Below are 18022 nucleotides of genomic sequence, written 5' to 3' on the forward strand. Positions count from 1 at the left end.
TTAATCTACTTCCAGGAATTCTTCATTGTGAAATAGTTTTGGTAATTTATGGCAGTGCAATTTTTCTTGAGACATGAAATGCATTTTGTGCCAAATCTGATAACTATGCAACGATGATTCCAATAATTTTTACATGAAAGTGCTGCCAACTTGTTTGGAAATTCCTAAACAGCTGAGCTGAGTGCGCGTATTTTGGCCAAATAGAATTATTAGTAGTAGTGTGTTTTATTAATTATTTGATAATAGTGCAATTATGAATACACTGCGTCCATGTGGCTGCAAAGGCGTGCGTACCTGTCTGACTTGTGAGAAGGACTTTGCGATCGCCAAGCCCACGTGGCAACAACAATTCCAGCAACTGGAGGCTTTTTCCTACTGCGTGCAATGCAAACTTCTTTACTCCGGTTGGGATATCGAAGCTATCCAAGCTTCGCATCCAGAGCACGACCAGACAAGAGGTCTGCCACTGCCTGGTGTATTCGTGCAAGAGATGTTTCTTTCCAGCGAAGAAGGTGCACAACTGATGCGGGACTTGGATGCATTGCCTTGGGCAATTTCACAAAGTGGACGACGCAAGCAAAACTTTGGACCCAAGACAAACTTTAAAAAGCGTCGACTGCAGCTGGGCGCCTTTGAGGGTTTTCCTGCCAGCACACGCTATGTGCAGGAACGTTTCAAGTCGCATCCACTGCTAGAGAATTTCCAATCCATTGAGCAGTGTTCGCTGGAATACGAGCCAAGCAAAGGCGCTAGCATTGATCCGCATGTGGACGATTGCTGGATTTGGGGTGAACGTGTGGTCACAGTCAACTGTCTGGGAGATGCGGTGCTCACTTTGAATCTTTATGAGGAACAGCAGGCAGGCAAATACAATCTAAAGGTGCTGGAAGAATACGAGGAGCAGTTGCTGGAGCCTCTACTGACGGCGGAGCAACTGGCGGAATACAAAGGCAAGGTGTTGCGCATTCCCATGCCCAAGTAAGTTGAAATGTTGTTCTGTAAAACTTCCTAATTATATTGTTGCCGGCTGACTCGCAGCCTTTCACTGATTGTACTTTATGGACCTGCGAGATATCAATTTGAGCACGCTGTGCTCAGGGAAGATGTCCAGGAGCGTCGCGTTTGCATCGCATACAGAGAGTTTACGCCCATGTACATCGAAGGCAAACACAAGGATCAAGGCGAGCCGGTGACACAACAATCCCAGCATTTCTGGCCAATAAAATCGAATTAATTAAATTTAGCAAATTTTTATTCATCATTATTTAACGGGATTCGTCGTTGGGGAGCTGGTCGATAGTCCAATAGCGCCACCTGAGCAGGCAATTGAACACCATGCATACGCTTGAGATGAGCACGCAGATTGCTGCTGGTGCTGAAGCTGTTCAAGCACACAACACATTGATGACTGTTCGCATGCTTGTCCCGGATGTGGGCATTGAGATCCTTGACTTTGGCAAACGCTGTTGTGCAATATTTGCAGACATGCGATCGTCGCACATGCGTTTTGAGAAACTGCTGCGAGGCGTAAGCCAAAGGACAGTATTTGCACTTGTAGATGGCCTGGCTGCTCCCGCTGGGTTCGCTGTTCAGCCAGCGATTCGTTTCGTTGTATTCGTCGAGATTGTCGTGTTTTAGCTCGACGGCCGCGTAGTCTAACGTCCGTAGTTCGAAGCTGGGAAAACGCATTCGACTCTGACATTGACTTTGATCGATTTCGGCTTGTTCCTGCTCATCAAGTTCAGTTGCGGGCAGAAATTCGGATACTATGAGCGAATCTTCGTTGGCCAAACGCTGCGAGGGACGCGGCGGCTCATCCAGGATTTGTGGCGTGGAGAGTTCCTCCTCCAGTGTTTGCTCCTCCTCTTGATACTCTAGCTCCGCCTCCTCCTCCTCTTCAAGTAGCTGCTCCCGCTGCTCGCTTAACTCAAGCTGTGCCTCGTTGTAGAGTTGACGCAGCTGTCGATTAGCAATCGCCAGTTTGCTGAAGTAGGCGTAATGCACCAGACATTCCTCGAGGCAGGCATTGCATATCATAGGCAGCTCCGACGTTAAGTCTAGGGTCATGTCATGCTACCAAAGATTGTGTTTCACTATCAACGCTCTATGGAAATTATGGGTAAGCTTTTATTAACATACAAACATGGCCTGCATTATTTCGCATATTGTGTGCTCCTCTTCGATATCAGTATCGTTTATCTGTCCTGCTGTGACTACCTTGTGGTCCGTGATGTCAACATCTGCGTTGTCCACGAAACAAATGCGACACAATTTACGTAAATCAATGTTCATTGTTTTGATTGAATTTTGTTATAAAATTCGGCTACTCAATTGTTGTTGCATTTGAAAATAACTCAACAGCTGTTATTAGAGATGGAAGACATCGATGGCACAGCCATTTTAATCGAAAACCAGGGCAGAATAAATATTTGGTATAAAAATACTAAAATACATTTATGAAGAAAACCCCGCTTCTCGTAATTTTTTTTTTTCATTTCGCGTTGCAAAATGCTGTTATATCAAGGCGGAGTTTTGCGTTTAATTTGAAATTCAAACCATTTTATTCTCTTTTCAAAATAAATTTTATTCAGTTTTTGTGTTCTGTTTTTCGCAATCATTTCTCTCGGTTTTAAAGTTAATTTATTATTTAAATCATTTAATTCCATTTCAGCTTACAATTAATTATTATCGTCAATGTGACGAAACTTATTTGTCTGTCAATAATTCTTATCGACAACAGACTTTTTGCTAATTTGGTTTTTTTTTCTTTTTGTCTTTTTTTTTACATGCATAAATTGGGTTTCATTTTTGTCAATTTGAAGTTTACACAATTTGCGGTAACGGTTTATTAATTATGCAAATAGATATTTAAATTGAATTGGTAGTTCTTTTAGTTTTTTTGTCTTTTTTTTTTTTGGTTTGTCTGGGATAGGCGTTGGGATTTATTTTAACGGTTTTTTTGGATTTTGTATTTTTGGTTGGTGAGTTTTAGTGCTTAACATTTGCAGTTTTTACCCTACTTTGTTTTGGTTTTTATTTAAATGCTAATATTAAATATATATCTTTTAAAATGTGAACCGATCATTCTTGTTTAGCATCTATTGAGATTTTAGTTCTTGTTTATCTGCATGAGCATGCAAAAACAACAAAAATTATTTAAAATTAATAAATAAAACGGAAGTCGCTGTTTGAATTGTTGAGTTGCTCTTTATTGAATAAGACGAATCTGTGAGTGTATGTCATGTTTGTGTGGGTGTGTGTGTAGAGTTTTTTGTGTACTTGTGTGCCAACCTTTATTAATTAGCATTAGCATTTAGTTTAAACTCTGATCTGAAGAATTAGTTAATTTATTTTAGTTTTGCAAAAGTATTTTTCATTTATCTTTTCCAAATGATGAAATGTCAATTTTCTCTACCCTTTTTCCATCTTCATCTTTACGTTTATTTTCAATTTTCATTCTTCTTCCGTTTATTAAACGTTTATTACTTTTTGCTGTAATATTAAATTCGTTTTTTTAGTTGCCCTCTCCTAATGTAGGACGCTTATTTTATAGTTGTTTTTTGGGGGTTTTCTCATTTTTCATCATTTTTTATAATTGCCTATTTAATGCTATAGTATTATAATACATACATGTAGACTTCATTCTTTTAAAGAGTGTAGAAAATGGTTTTGCTTCATTTAAAATAGCTTCTTTTTATCAAAAAGACATTCATACACATACATATATAAGTACTAGTACATAGTAGATCTAATTATGCGTCTAGTTGCTTGAAGATTAGCACTAAATTAGATTATAATATAAAAAAAAATAATAATATTAATATAATTAAAATTATTTAATAGGCCTAACGCATCAGATTCCAATTGAATTTCATTTGCTAATTGCGCGAATTGCAAATCAATGAAAGGAAACACAAAACACTTTTTTTTGTTTGTTTTTAAATAGTAGTTCTCTATAAACAACCTTAGGGGGACAGACACAGTTATCGGTAGGATTACGCATATTGGGCGTAAGTAAATATTACATTATATCAAATGCAAATAATACGTAATACATATACAAAATGAGTGCCCTGTAGCTGTAGTCGTATAACTTTCAGATCTTTAGTTGTTTTTTTCCCACAAACGTGAGGATTGATTTAGCACTCATATGGATATTGTTGGGACTATCGCAGGATATTGGATTACTGTAAGTGCAGTTTACGATGTGAATCTTTGTAATTAAGAATAGCTTTTAAGTAACATTTTGTCTGGTAATTACCATCAAATGAGATGTGAGCACAATTCTGTTAGAAATTTACAGAGGCAACGAGATACAGAGACAGGGATATAGACAGTTAAATAGATTGCCAGAGTGGGAAGTGGGATTGAAAGTGAGAGAGTGAAATATAGAGAGGACTAACTTATTAGTACAAGAGTATAGATCGTTGGATAGAGCGAGTACGTGCGAGTTATACGGCAGTGTTTACGAGTACATCGTGAAATATTCATTATGTAATCGTTTCAACGAGGAGGTAGGTTTTTTATTTTATTTGTTTCATTTTCATTTGCTTTTTCTTTCGTTTTGTTTGGCTTTGTGTAGAAAACATGTACATTAAAAGGTTTCATAGGTGGGTTTTTTGAAAAGTTTTACAATCTGGGAGCTTTTATTTTGGTTTTCATTTCGTTTCATTTTTGTTCGTTTTTGACCGTAAATATCACTGTTTCGCTTCAGAGAGATATTAATAAAATTGAAAGCGTGAAAGCTCATACTCGGAAGAGGAACTTTAACAGAAATTTCAATTCAAAATGAAATTATATAGTAATAGAATTTTACGAAATTTCCAACAAAATTGTGTTGTCATTCTTGTTTGTTTGTCTGTGTGTTAGTCTGTTTGGTTATTAGGTTGGGTTGGGTTTTATATTGGGTCTTCATTTGCTGCTTTTGCTAAGTGTGTTTAGTTGTTGCCTGTTTCCGTTTTATTAAAAATATATGTATTTATATATTGTATGTATACGAGTATATGCTGGTGATATATGTGTCATAAAATATATATACACCTGTTTGTTTTGTTTTATTTCTTGTAATTTCCTTACTTATTTTCTGCCTTTCATATTGCTAGTTTTTCATTTTGACTAATTTGTTTTTGTTGTTTATTTGGTGACTATAACGTTTGGTTGTCTTTTTTGTTGGTATTTGGTTTTAGTATTCTCTCAATTTGCTACAATATTTCAACAATAAATTTTCTAAAAACAGCTTGTTCAATGAACATATTCTCAAAGTTTTTCTTTTGTTTTTGTATTTCATTTTGTTTGTATGCGCGTTTTAAAAATTAATTATATGTTACTATATAATATATATATATATTTTAATGTATATATATAGATCTATATATATAATCATATTCATTATTATGTGTCAGTTTGTTACCATTTATGCCCACCAATGTGCTATTCTATGCACACAACTGTTACGCACGCTCAACCAAAAATTTAATATGGAATTTGTATTCAAAAAATTATAGAAAAAATTTAAGAGATCTGATTTCAGCAGAAACTATTGTAAAATTCTAAACTATTTCTGGATAGCTTTGAAAAATCAATAGAAGAAACTTATTTAGTTTATCAGAAGCAAAATGTGTTACTTTTGGTCCACGTGATGTAAACACAAGTTGTAAATGAATATTCTACGATGTAATTCATAAATAATCAGTAATTAATTAATAATCAAAAAAGGTTGCTTAAGTAAAGTCCGTTGCTGAATTTCTTACATTCTCCTACGAATAAAATGGTTGCTGTCCCTTGTTTTGGTTTTGCTTTTGTTTCTTGTTCTTGATATTTCTTGTTCTTTGCATTTGTCAATTAAGTGCTTGAGTGTGCGTGTGTGTGTGTGTGTGTGTGCGTGTGTGAGTGGGGTTGTGTATATATAGGTGTGTCATTGTGTGAGTTTTAAATACATATCTAATGTCTCATAGGAACAATCTCTCTTATATACATACATATAATGTATTCTCCTCTTAGCGTATGTGTTTCTTACATAAATTATAACAACTCAGCATAATTAACTTATAACTTCGACGCACACACACGTAGTATATGTATGTGTGTGTGCATAATTGCAATATCCTTTTTGTCCTTTTGAATCGTTTCCATTTTTATATAGATGTGTTTCCATATGTGTGTCACTGTGTGTTTGTATTTTTGCTTCTTTGCTATTTGTATGCAAATGTTTTTTTGTTGTTGTTGTGGTTTTAGTGTTTTCCTTGCGTTTTTGTGTTTTGCTCTTTATTTGGTAATTTATATTCTTTAACTTACTAAACATTACGCAATTTGCATTTTCTTTATTTCTTCGGTTTTGTTGTACGGCAGTAATTTTTGCTTTGTTTTATTTTGTTCATAAAATATTTATCATAGTGTCATTTTGCATCTTTTTGTATTCTATATTTCATATGCGAAATTTGTTTCAGTTTTTCCTTTCATTTTCCTTTTTTGTTTACTTGCTTTGACTTAAAAATGTAATTAACAATTTGTTTGTTTTTTTATCTTTTGCTTTGTATCGAAGCAGCTTCGCTAGTTTTTTTTTTTTTTGAAAAGAACTTAACTTAACTTCTCCTCATATACAATAACTGTATATATATATATAGTACGATGTAGGTGTGTGACTATTTGTGTGTACATATATATGTGTAGCTTAAGTGTCTAAATTGAGCGGCCTTATTGCACGATTATGTGCGGAGCTGAGAGCAGCACAGTTACCGTTGCAATAATCGTAAAGAGCGTAAAAACAATTAAACAAAATCTGTAAAATAGAAGAAAATAGCACGGCATGAATTACAGTTCTTTAATACTAATACGCAAACACACACAAAATGGCCACCATGTTTGCTTATAAGTGCCACGTGTTGTGCACCTATTGTGTGTATGTTTTTGCTTTGGTATGCGTGCGGGTGTTCCACGCTTCGCAAACAACCGGATGTTGTGTGCCAATTTGATTGTTGCCTTAATTATTTGATTTGTGGGAATTTCATGAAGCTCCCTTCCGCGTACCTATTTGCAGGCACTGTATTAGTTATTGACTAGATATAGGTTTTGCTTTATGTGAATAGCTTCTTAGGTTTCCATTAAATGAGGCAGATTTGATAAATAATTGCTTCTATTTCAAATAAATAAATTGTGTTCACTTAAAACGGTATTTTCTGGAACGTAAAAGTCGAGTGTACTCGACTGTGTGTTAAAAGCATGTCGGAATAGTATTTTCGATAAAATATACCGAACTAATATACCGAACATATACTGAAGTATTCCGAAATACTAAAACATTCTATAAAATACGAAGTTTACCAAGTTGTCAACCAATAAAACAAAGATTTGGTAAAATATACCAAAAAATGTTTAAATATAAACCGAAATACAAAAACCTTTTTACAACATTCCAAATATAACAGATTATTAACCAAGGAAACTAAGATTCAATAAAATATACAAATATGAATATACATAAAAAGTACTGAAAAGACCGTTATACAAGATCAAACAACAACATTAAAAATATACCAGATTATCAACCATAGAAATTCAGATTTGAATTGAAAGCATCGACCGTTTTTGTCATTTTATCTTCTTATAACTAAAGGTCTACGTTTTAAAAGTATAACCTTTAGGCAATGTATCGATGACATTCCTAATCTGAGTAAACATTTAATTATAATTTACCTATCCACAACCATTGCAGCGAATTTCCAATCGCTTATCAATTCCGCTTCGTCGTCAGCTTTGCGCATGCGCGCCGTTATAAATTGCAATTCTTTAAGAATTAAGTGTAAATCTTTGTGATTGCAGCCTATTGCAGTGTGATGCTCCTCCACCGTTGTGGGTCGACCAAAGCTACTGTAGAGATCAAATTGAGCATTTAATATAATGTGGAGCATCATTGAAAAAATAAGATACTTACGCCGACGAACCGATGGCGGTCTGTGAGCCTGATATTGTATGACGAAAATCATCATCGATATCGAGCACATTGGCTAGTAAGGATTTGGAAGAACGTTCCTTCAATTCCAGCTCTTTCATGCGATTGCTTAATAATATTGATTTGCGCGTGATCTTGCGACCAGGCCGACCCATGCGCAGTATCCAGGGCAGCCATTGTAGGAAAACGGATTTGATCTAACAAAGCAGAAGCGATATCAGTATGTTGTTTTGTTGTGTTGGGTATTCTCAATCAATCAATTACTTACCCACGGTGGCATCTCGTGGATATCCGCTGTACGATGATGATAGTTGAGCACCACAACCGTTAGCACCACAGACGATGCAACCATGAACATGATGCAGTTGAAATATGTACCTAAATTTCGTGTCGTGTTTTTGTGTATGGATCGATAACAAGCAAAACAGAAAGTTTTATAGGATTAGTGGACTGTTCAATGGGTCTCAACTTTTTGCGCAACACTAAGAACAAAAGATTTTGAAATAATAATTTACAATAAAACAGCATTTACATTACGTTAGTTAGTATTTTTTTTCTTTTCTTTTCATAATAAGTAGTAGAGTTTGAGAATTAGAGTGGATCAAGTTTACTGTGTCAATTTTTGTGGCATACAAATGCTGTGATTTATCGGATGCAAGACTACACGATTTAGCTACTACTCAAATTACGGGGTATGGAGACATGCATTACATTTTTTTTGCTTTGATTTCACGTTTACATCATGCTTTAACATGCAGTTTAGACTCTCCTCTATTTTACGATTAATTCATGCATTATGTGTGCATCAACTAAGTTAAATAACTAAGAAAATGAGGAGCATTAAAAGTCAGTCATATAGTCGGTATTCAAAGACTTTGCTGTTTAAAAACTCGTTTTTTTTATTGATTATTAACTGGCGACTGTCCAAATAGTTTTGACTAGAATAAATGTGCTTCTTGCCTGGAGTGTCTTGAAATGATTTCAGTGCAAGCAATGTTTAAATTTGTTAAAGATGTCAATAAAAGTATGTTATTAAGTTGAATTATTATACAAATCGCATGTTCGTTATTTGCGCCAAAAAGTATGCTATATGTACGTGCATCGGGCAATTATTTAGTCACAGAAAAGGTTTCCTTGTCTATTTCCAACAAACTACTTGACTGTCTTCTAATCTCGTAAAATATTATGAATAAAAAGAACATAATATTCATGCATTAAAAAAATTGAAGCCATTTTTTGATTGTTATTGTTTTTTCTGTATTTTCTGTACAAGTTGAACAATTAGAAAATGTTTGGAGTTAATGAATTCATTTGCTCGAATGAACAAATTTGTAGTTTATTATTATATTTGTTTATGTGAATTAAATGTTTAGTCTTTGTTGCGGTATATTTAGTGAATATTTAATGATTTTTTTTATGTAAAAATTGCAATTATTGATTTAAGGCGTTTTACGGCTTACGATTTACAACAATTTTTCATTATTTAGTCAGCTTTTGATACTTGGATATGAGGAATTTCAAAACGTGTCTTTGTTCGATATATACAAAATGTTTGTATACAATTTTACTTAACGCATTCTTAGCTTGCATATTGCATACGAATTTGTACTTATTTAAGCGATTATTTAGAGAGGGTTGTTATGGAACTAAGTAAGTTAAGCAAAGCACCCTCCGTAGCATATTTATGGATTTGTTATCTAGTGTTAGTGTCGAAGATACTACGAGAGTTTAAGATTTTCCCTTGCAGAGTATTTTACTTCAATTAATATTTTACTTATATTACTTAAAAATAAAAGTTGTCAAAAATGTTGATTTATTTCATTATGAAAATAATAAAATGTATTATGTTATTGTCGGACAATGTTTTTTGTAAGTAAATTTAGCGAGATCCTTAAAATACGAGTCATCTATCTCTTAATTATTCAATAATATTTATAAATTTTGTCTGCAAGAGGATTTTACCTTCGACAATCCGAAGAGATTCACTTTATTTTTGTTAGTCATTGCTTTCACTGTAGATGCTGAAGTTTTCTTGTTCTGTTCAGCATTCTACCTTAAGATTAAAAAAGAGGTTCAGCCAAACTCTAAAGAAGCATTTGTTACGATTGTTGGGGAGTTTTTTTTTTTAGGTATATCTACGGCAGCCATAGGAAAGTTTTTGCATTTGTTATGTTATCCTTTGGAGTTGTACTTCATGCTCTCGATATTGTTCGATTTGTTCAGATTTACCTACTTTAAACGCACTGCAGAGAAGCCTGCAGTCGCACTAATTATTTAATTTTGTACAAGATATATATTTCATATAATTTCGATTTTAATCAGCTGATTTTTTTATTTGGAAACTTTTCGTTTGCTACATTCGTTTTTTTTTTTAGCAGCTAAAAGAGAAAAAGTTATTGGTTTTTATAGCTCTAGGAAATTCTGGATTTGTTGTTATTGTTTTTTAATTGGAAAATTATAAAAATTATAATTATTTAAGAACGTGATTGTACTAGTACCTAGCAGCGGTACGGCTTCGCTCGTCTTTGTTATGACATTACCGACCAATAAAGAGAAAACTGTTTGCGACAGTAGAATTGTAACACCTGCAAATATTTGGTTCGAAAAATTTGTTGATTCAGTCAAAAAACAAAAGCAATTGATATGAAAAAAAGGACCATTCTTTTGTTGTTAGGATAAACGTTAGGTTATCTGCCAAAAATATGTGTAGTTAGTTGGAGATAAGTAATAGAATTGAAGATACCATGTAGAGTAAAATAAGGACAGAAAGATAGATAGATAGTCTGCTGACACGGGCTGTAATAGAAAAGTACTTTCAATAGGGATTTATTACGATATTTACAACTCGTGTCCAGCTAGATATTGTTGGTCTTTTGCTAAATGATATTTTTTGGCTGAACCTTTTTTTGTTCAATTTTTGTTTGGTTTTTTTTTGCGCGCTGTGCTTTACTTGAGGGTGCTTGTGCTCAAGTATATATTACGTATTTACATAGATACAATTTAAACGTTTTTATTTATGCGGTTTATTGGTATTATATAACATTTTGTAATGACAGTGCAATTTGATTGATGGGTTCAACGAGTATCAATCCAAAATGAATGGCAAGCGAATGCAAAGATACAAATTTCTGACCCATTTTTGCACAGTTAAAAAAAAAATACAAATGAAAATAATAAATCAAACTATACGAAATGATATTTTTATATTTTGATATGAAACGTTTTATGTTTTTTTTTTTTTTAAATTTATTCTGCGGTTTAGAAGTTTATTCGAATATCGATCAAAAAGGTTCTTGAGCAAAAAATATCATTCCGAGAAATGGGTCAAAAAGTGTAAATAGTATTTATAAGTAGCTTAATGACTGCGTGATAGAATTAGAACAAATAATTATCAAGTATTAATGGATAGGTGCTAATTTGGAAATATATAGCGTGTGGTGGGTTGGTGGCGTGAAATTTTTGGAGGTGGTCATGACTTTTTTAAAATTGATTATTTTTTTTTTAATTTGTGTGTACGAACTTTAAGATACTTTTTTGTGGCAAGGTGGAACTTTGGGTGTATATATTTATATATATGCATATATATATGATATATTTTTATATTTTTTTGGGTGATTCTATGCGTATGCAGTTAACGTTTCTAAACAATGTGAGGCATGGGTGAATGAGAGTGAGAGAAACAAAATAAATCAAGTACAAATCAAAGCTATTAGCAAAAATAGTTAAATAATACCATAAGAATAAAACTTCTTTCTTTCTTTCATCTTCATCGATCGGCGACGTGAGCGGCGATGATATATATATATATCTCTTATCGGCATTTAATTCAAATGTTATTTCACAAGTATTTTCCCAAACTCACTTGTATTGAAATCTGTCTCATAAGTATCTTTTGTAATTACATTTTCATTTTGTTTTGAAAGAGTTACATAATTGCGAAGTGAAAATAAGTACAATTAGTTTGTACTGCATTAAATATATATAATATGTATATAGAATATAAGTTTATAATAGAAGTTCAATATGTTTTTGAATAATTACAAATTGAAGTTTTCAGGTTGTGTGCTTTTTCGTCAAATGCAATAGAGCAAGTAAAGAAACATATTTTTTTAATTTTAACATTTTGCATAAAGTGTATACATTTTAAAATAAATGTATTTTTATGAAATTCTACATATAATTTGAAGAAACTTGGTAATCGGTTGAGGAATATCATATGACTATTTTAATAGTTTCAAAATTCAAATTCGGAGAGTGTTTTTGATCAAACGAATTGATCGGAATACAGTTCCGAATTGCAAAATTGGAAAATGTTGGAAAAAAACGTATTGAAAAGTTGAAAGGAATTGGGTTTCTTGAAATTCATATTCAGAGGTTAAGTATATTTGAGTAGAATATTACTAAAATTTATGGATCTATTGCACCGATTAAAGCAGCACAAAATTTTGCGGAAATATTGGAGTAATTGTATTGAAGTGAATTGATTGTATCATTGGCGTGGCTCTTAGATTAGTGCTGGGTAGTTTCTACATAGTATATAGAATATATATGCATATAATAGTTGTATAAGTCAGCCACGTACCAATGACAAGTGAAGAAATTGTAGAGAAAGTTTTGAGTTTTTAAGAGTTATAGATTAGAAGTGTTGTAAGTAGATAACGATAGCATTTAAAAGATTTCTTGTACGGGTTTTGCGTTGCTTGATTTGGTATATTGTGATGGGTGGGGATGCAGTGCCGTAGCACTGAGCTTTGGTATGTCTACCGAAGATATTGACTTTTTAAAAAGCGAACGAAAAGAGAGAGAGAGAGAGAGAGAGAGAGAGATGTGACGTTGATAGAGTGTTTGTAAAACAGAGATAGCAACATAATAATATGATCAACTAAGAAACGGCGTCATTATATATATAAATATTATTTGAAGTTCAATTTTCGAACAAGATAGAGATATAGATAGAGCGAGAGATAGAGAGAGAGAGAGCGTTAGTTGAGTTGGTTTAGTAATTAATTTAAAACTTGTTGTAATTAGTAAACATATTACGAAGTACACAAATAACATTTAACAACTTTTGGCACTTAGCATTTTGTATTTGTTGACTTTGTTTTAGTTAGACTAATACTTTATTTATGTTGTAAGATTTGTTGTTTGGTTTTTGGTTTTAATTAAGGATTATATATGCGAACAATTTAGCAATGTGTGTGAGTAATCATAATTGATATATATATATAACAACAATAACAATAATATTTATGAATATATATAGATATATATATATAGTATGTATGTACGTATATATAAATCATATTAAGTAATTTGTTAATTAACGTTTTGATTTTTGTTTTGTTTTTGTTTTTTTTTTTGACAAATTTGAATATATATTTGCATTTGTATGTTTTTTAAATGCAATCGCTACCTAACAAGGGGATTGCATCAGATACTTGGGGCAATGTCTCAGCTACAAGGTTGAGAAACACTGTGAGCGATAGAAGAATTGTAACTCCTGAAACAAAAGAATTTCGTTTGATAAAATACAATATAAATAATGACAAGAAAACGAAATTATAAAACGTATGTTGGTGTTGTTTCTTGTGACATAAAAACACAAAACTTTAAAAAAGACATATCAAGGGCATTTCACAAGTTTTGTGTGTGGTTATTGTTGTGGTTGTTGTTTAGTTAGTTGTGTTCGAGTTGTTCTGAGTTCGTTTGATTTGTTTTGTTTTGCTTTTTTCTCTTTTAATGCGCCGCCATGATGGGTGTGTTTTTGTGTTGTTGGTGTGGCTTTGGTATTTTCTTTTCTATGGTTTTCAATTTTTAGTATATATTTAGTATATACTTTTAATGATGATTACGTTTGATTTCAATCTCGGATCTCGAATGATGTGTGCTTGAAAAGTGATGAGTAATATGATTTTTGTATGCTTTGAAGTCACGAACATGAAACTAAAAAACCGGGCATTTGCGAAATGGGGAAAGCTGGGCAAGGGGTCTCAACTTAAGCGTTTGTAAAGTGAGGGTATTTGTTTGGGGATACATTTAGTATACAATGTATAATATATATAATAACGCCAAATAGCTTTCTTAAAGTTGAACATACATATGGCAGTTGAATGTTGTGAAAATCTTCGACTACGTTTTTTAACTAAACTTTATACTAGATTTATACTGTTTTTATCATGTTTGTAATAATTAAAGATTTACATATATTAATATTAATTTTAATATTATTTCATTCTTCTAATAATGGTCAGATTTATTTTGTTGATGTCACAGTTAAGCTGAACTTTTAATTAGTCCCGTGTTATCAGCTTACATCTTTAGAGCGACACTGAAAATTTAGATCTATAATTACAGTTACTTTAGAAGTTTGAACTTCTTAACCCTTGACATTACGGGAGTCATTAACTAACGAACTCTGACCAAGCACTAAACATTTTGGCCCAAATTTTCACAACATTCCAACAAATGAATGTTTTCATTTCGTATTTTTTTAGTTGGCTCAACTTTTTAAAAGCTTAATGGTGGTAAGTAAGGTGCACAATCTTCCAACTTTTACCCATTAGTTTGCACTGTGAAGAAGGCCACCGAAAGTGGCGAGTTGCGATGGCATGTGGCAAGTGGCAAGTTGCAAGTTTCTGGCATTAGATGAGAATATTTTGTAAATTGAAGTGAAGTCTGCGTGCTGTCACTACTTTTCTGCACTTTTCGCTTCTTTTTTGTTTTATTCTTAAAATTTGTTATCGAGGCAATGAGTTTAGCGCTACGTGTCGTCAATTTGCCACTCTGCCATGCGGCCCATTTAATTTGCTACGTGCCACCCGGGTTAAATGTGGGGCCAGTGGACATTTGGTAAGGAATTTGATGCACAGTGCATGCAAATGATTTTAACGCTCATCGGTGGGTCGTTGTTGGAAGAGATCGGAAGTTGGGTCGGATATAATATGACATAATATGAACGCATGATGAGCGATACGATATTATGTGGAGTTGCAAGTCTACCATCAGGTCAAATGGATCTGCATAAATGCAAGTTCAAATCTTATTTGGTTTTTTTTTTTTTTGTTTTTTGTTTTTTTGGTTTTAGCGTTTCGCTTAGTTTAGTTGAGTTTCGTTTAGCGGGAAGTTGTGGGGGGTTTTGCTTATGCTCGGTGGGATTTCTTTCATTTAAAATTTGGGATTTTACAGGTGCGTAAATATGAGAATTTTAGAGATTTCATTGACTATTTTTTGTGTATATATATTTTGAGCAAGAAAATATATTTATTTGAGGTTGATTTGGGTGTGATTTGTGAGTTGTGAGTGTTCGGTTTGGGTTTCTTGTGTGACTGGGTGCAGGTTTGAGAGAGTTCTTTTAGAAAAAACGAGATAGATACCGATTTGGAAAGTTATATAGACAGGGTGAGATAGACATAGAAAGAGATAGAGTTAGAGAAAGAGAGAGAGCGAGAGAAGCGAAAGAGAGTGATAGTGGCATGGCTAAGACTGAGAACTTTTGGCCTTTTGGCCAGTTTGGTTTGTTTGTGGCATGCGCTATTCAGTTTTTCATTGTCGTGTGTTGTTTCGTTGAGAGTTCTTAGACTTTGTGGTTCATGTTCTTGGTTTTTCTTGTTAAATTTGTTGTGCGTGTGCAGTATGCGTGTGTCTGAGTCTGCTGTGTGTACTTACGTCAGTTCAAGTGTAATTTATTTACAGTGTTTCGTTGTTTTTTGTTTTATTATTTTTCAAATTTGTCCATTGCTTATAAGTAATTCAACTTTAAAATATGTTATACCTACCAAATCTACAAAGCATTTAGCTTCTGTATTATATTTATGAATAATTCTTAGCCTAAATGCTATATAAACATGAACATACTATATACATGTCTGTATGATTGTATGTTTTTTATATGTTTTGGTTATTGTTAATGGTTGCCTATCATTCGATTTTTCCTCTCTACCTTACCAAGTATCAAAATGACATTTGGCTGCGTTTCATTTTCGTTTTCGTTTTCATTTTGATTGCATTTGTTTTTATTATATTTTTGCCTTGAATACAAACCTTTACCATATACTGACATTGATGTGAATATACGAGTATATATATAGTATGTTGCATAGCAATGTTGTTGTTTTAGTAATTGTTATTCGTGGTTCTTTTATGCATACAAAATCATAAAAATAACACTATTTTTTACATATTGCCATTGACAGTGTCTAACTGGCCACATTTATCAAATTATCTATGTTAGAGTTGATGGACTTTGCCAACAGGCACAATGCGAGTGATATGTTCTGTTTTCAAATATCATTTTTGGTATTCATATTGCTGGTGTTGAAAATATGCACATTGATTTTAATTTTAATATGTTAAAACTTTTGTAAAGTTGTAAATAGTTTTGTATAAAACTGATAAAAATATTATAATTATAGTAAAGGAAAGAAAAGCATTCATTTCGATTTCATGTGTCTGTATTGATTTGATTGGTCCATAAGCATTTTTTCTTTAAGTGCGCATATTTTCATGACCATTGCTGTAAATGCTCGAAAAATCATATTGAAATTTGATGTTATATTTGTTTTGGTTTCTTCATGTGTTTTCTGACTAGTTGGCTTAGTTGTAGCCCAATTTGTTGTAGCGTTTGAGAATTGGTAGCGAAAAAAGGTTGTTCGTTGGATTTGTTTATAGTTTTTGGCTATATACAATTTAGCTATTTTTGTTTAAAGAATACATTTAACAAGTATATAAATATAAAGATTAGATGTCTTTAATTGCGTTTGCTCTACGTTGAAATGCGATTTAAATGCTGCTATGCTTTTAATTAGTAGATGATACTATTGTTCAGGCAATTAATGCGACCTCTCCTAACATGATTATGATATACTACTCTATAGATAGAGAAGCTTATTTACACAATGTTCGTTTTGGCTTTAGTTTATTTTAATATGTTTTTTTTAGGATTTTTTTGTTAAAGAAATTAATTAGTCAGGCTAAGAACAGAAGAATGAAATAAATGATATAAGTATATGAAAACAAATATCATCTAGTGGCAAACACGTAGAGAAAACAAACGAATCGACAGAAACAACAACTGATAAACTAAGCTTTTTAAATGGGATTGGAGTAGGGGACAGCTTAACATACGCTTTTCAAACAGCAAGTATGGAAATGAATATGGAAATGATAACGAAAACTTTTCATTTGCGATTCGAATATCGATTATGAATTTGTGTGTAACGTCTGATTGAGGTTTGCGATTCGTGACTCGTGAGTAGTGATTCGTGAGTGTGAGTGTGTGTTTCGTGTGGTCAAATACCAATTATTGTCAGAGCTCTTGATGCGCGACTACTTGGAACAGCTGAATTGGGTAGTTAATGATCAAAAAAGTAGCAGAAGTAGCAGTATTAGAAGGAGTAATAAATATTCTATATATTTTAAAGTAGTCAGCTAACTAAATGATCAGTAATTAAGAAGTTGAAAGAAAAATTGCTCCGGCTGGTTTTTCGGTACGTTACATTTATTAGACAGTGACAGTGATAGTAACAGAGACAGAGACAGATAGAGACATAGAGAGAAATAGGTAGTTAGATAGTTTGTGAAAGAGATATTTTTCGGAGGTGTTTCTTCGGGTATTGCTTGTGTTTGGTATAATAATATGGAGCTATCATTGCAAAGGTCTATCCAAAAGTTCCGGCAGGAAGAGAAGTAGAGTAGTAGCTGGCTGAAACTGAAATATGTATTGATTTTGTGGCACACAGTTAAAGTCCAGAAGTTAGAATATACATATCTATTAGCAAACATACGTATAGAATTAAGATAAGTATGTGGCATATTTTCATTCTCCATACGATTGACGCAGTGTACTTGTATGCGTGTGCGTTTGTGTATGTCTGTATGTGTGTTTACGTCTGTCTCTGTGTGTGTGTGTGTGAGTGTGTGTGTCTGGGGTATAAGATCTAAATAATTGGTATTTTGTGGTTTCGAATATCTTGTTAGTTTTGTATTTTGTTTTGTTGGTTAGCTTTCATTGCACTACTGTAGTAAAACTAATGACAACTAAAAACAGCATTAAACACAGCACATTTGTTAATTTCG

The 18022-nt window shown here is 32.9% G+C and overlaps 3 protein-coding genes across 13 annotated transcripts in view; 1 reads left to right on the top strand and 2 right to left on the bottom strand.

Annotated features, from left to right (window-relative positions):
* The first annotated feature begins 21 nt into the window (after positions 1 to 21).
* LOC133850803 (alpha-ketoglutarate-dependent dioxygenase alkB homolog 4) lies at positions 22 to 1239 on the top strand. Its single transcript, XM_062287011.1, has 2 exons — positions 22 to 978; positions 1039 to 1239. Exons 1-2 carry the CDS (start codon positions 254 to 256, stop codon positions 1232 to 1234), a joined length of 921 nt encoding a protein of 306 aa, XP_062142995.1. The 5' UTR covers positions 22 to 253; the 3' UTR covers positions 1235 to 1239.
* On the bottom strand, positions 1235 to 2372 carry LOC133850802 (zinc finger protein 236). Its single transcript, XM_062287009.1, has 2 exons — positions 2140 to 2372; positions 1235 to 2073 (listed from the first exon to the last, which is right to left on the bottom strand). Exons 1-2 carry the CDS (start codon positions 2290 to 2292, stop codon positions 1252 to 1254), a joined length of 975 nt encoding a protein of 324 aa, XP_062142993.1. The 5' UTR covers positions 2293 to 2372; the 3' UTR covers positions 1235 to 1251.
* Positions 2373 to 2604: 232 nt separating this feature from the next.
* Positions 2605 to 18022, bottom strand: part of LOC133850799 (neuronal acetylcholine receptor subunit alpha-7) — a 108825-nt gene continuing 93407 nt past the window's right edge. For 7 of the 11 annotated variants that reach the window (XM_062286999.1, XM_062286996.1, XM_062286997.1 and 4 more), the window contains 5 exons: positions 13362 to 13448; positions 8217 to 8326; positions 7931 to 8145; positions 7693 to 7866; positions 2605 to 6778 (listed from right to left, as the gene is read on the bottom strand). In XM_062286999.1, the coding sequence (XP_062142983.1) occupies positions 6694 to 6778; positions 7693 to 7866; positions 7931 to 8145; positions 8217 to 8326; positions 13362 to 13448 (671 nt within the window). In that variant the 3' untranslated portion in view covers positions 2605 to 6693. Of the gene's footprint in view, positions 6779 to 7692; positions 7867 to 7930; positions 8146 to 8216; positions 8327 to 13361; positions 13449 to 18022 lie in introns of those variants that run through there. The other 4 variants (XM_062287000.1, XM_062286994.1, XM_062286998.1 and 1 more) reach the window with 2 other exon arrangements.

The sequence above is a fragment of the Drosophila sulfurigaster genome, chromosome 2L (assembly GCF_023558435.1).
Source record: "Drosophila sulfurigaster albostrigata strain 15112-1811.04 chromosome 2L, ASM2355843v2, whole genome shotgun sequence".
Classification (NCBI taxonomy): Eukaryota; Metazoa; Arthropoda; class Insecta; order Diptera; family Drosophilidae; genus Drosophila; species Drosophila sulfurigaster.